General features: G+C 52.9%; 1 protein-coding gene across 2 annotated transcripts in view; it reads left to right on the forward strand.

Moving 5' to 3' along the window:
* The window catches only part of PTSG_10714, a gene marked incomplete at its 3' end in the record, with an annotated part of 4,372 nt that overhangs the window by 2,355 nt on the left and 662 nt on the right, over positions 1–1,355 (forward strand). For both annotated transcript variants that reach the window (XM_004988622.1, XM_004988623.1), the window contains 4 exons: positions 120–225; positions 331–452; positions 769–888; positions 1,131–1,232. In XM_004988622.1, the coding sequence (XP_004988679.1) occupies positions 120–225; positions 331–452; positions 769–888; positions 1,131–1,232 (450 nt within the window). The remainder of the gene's footprint in view (positions 1–119; positions 226–330; positions 453–768; positions 889–1,130; positions 1,233–1,355) is intronic.

Below are 1,355 nucleotides of genomic sequence, written 5' to 3' on the forward strand. Positions count from 1 at the left end.
ACTCATCATCATCATCATCATCATCATCATCATCATCATCATCATCATCATCATCATCATCATCATCATCATCATCATCATCATCATCATCATCATCATCATCATCATCATCGCTGCAGCGACTCGAAGAGATTCTGAACACGGTGCACAAGCACACCAAGTACTCTGTCGGCGGTCACTTCCTCAACACCACCCTCTGGTGCACAAACGCCATCATCCACCCTGGTCAGTAGTATGGCACAACGCGTGAACCCCTCACACCCTTCTATCCTCCTCCTTATCCTCCTCTTCCCCTCACCTCCTCCCCTTGCTCCTCCCCGTTGCCTGCAGGCATCAGCTATGGCATCTGGCACGACTGGGACGGCAAGCCCGTGGCCGAGCAGCCGCTCTTCTACCAGAACTGCAACGACTTTACCGCCAACGTCCTCCAGACCCTCTCCGACGAGATCCAGGTCCTGTGCACGCGTTGTGCTTGCATAACTCTGTGTGTATGTATGTATGTGTGCGTGTGCGTCTTGAATTTGTTGTGTGTGTGCGTATTGAGGTTGTTGTTGTGTGTGTGTGTGCGTATTGAGTTTGTTGTGTGTGTGTGTGCGTGCGTTGAGCTGTTCTGTGTGCTTGTGAACGAACGCATGTGTGTGAATGAATGCCGTTCACGTGGAGTACCATTGCGTCTACGCTCTACTTCTCGTCACCACAACTCCACTACTCCACGACAACTCACCACCACCACCGCCGCCACCCAACTGCTTTGCTCTGGTGCTGCAGGCGTGCCGCGATGTGATTGCTGCGCGCACGACTGCAGACATGTCCAAGTGGCAGCCCATTGCCGAGTACATGGTCGATGTGTACGGTCACGTCATCTCCGACACCAGCAGCCTCGCCAAGGTGCGCACATGCACGTGGGCTCGCTGGCTGCCTGGCGTGCGCTCTCTGCTGAATGTTGTTGAACAGCGTTTGTTGTTCGCTGCTTGTGTTTTGTTGTGCGGGCGTGATCCTGTTCACTTGTGCTGCCATCATCACTGCCACATCACCTCGCGCCTTCATCACCACCACCTCTGTTTTCTCACAGCCACCGCAAACCTATCCTCCACTTTCCGCCCCAAACCTCACTCACCCTGACTGAGCAGATCTTTGCCACGAACGACGCGTTCCGCGGGCTAACTGCGCCGTGCACCCAGCTTGATGACGGCACCTTCATGCCAAACTTCAACACCCGCTACCTCACCGAGGTCTGGCCTGCTTGTGGAATGTTGTTGTTGTTGTTGTTGTTGTTGTTGTTGTTGTTGTTGTTGTTGTTGTTGTTGTTGTTGTTGTTGTTGTTGTTGTTGTTGTTGTTGTTGTTGTTGTTGTTG

The sequence above is a fragment of the Salpingoeca rosetta genome (genome assembly GCF_000188695.1).
Source record: "Salpingoeca rosetta unplaced genomic scaffold supercont1.34, whole genome shotgun sequence".
Classification (NCBI taxonomy): Eukaryota; class Choanoflagellata; order Craspedida; family Salpingoecidae; genus Salpingoeca; species Salpingoeca rosetta.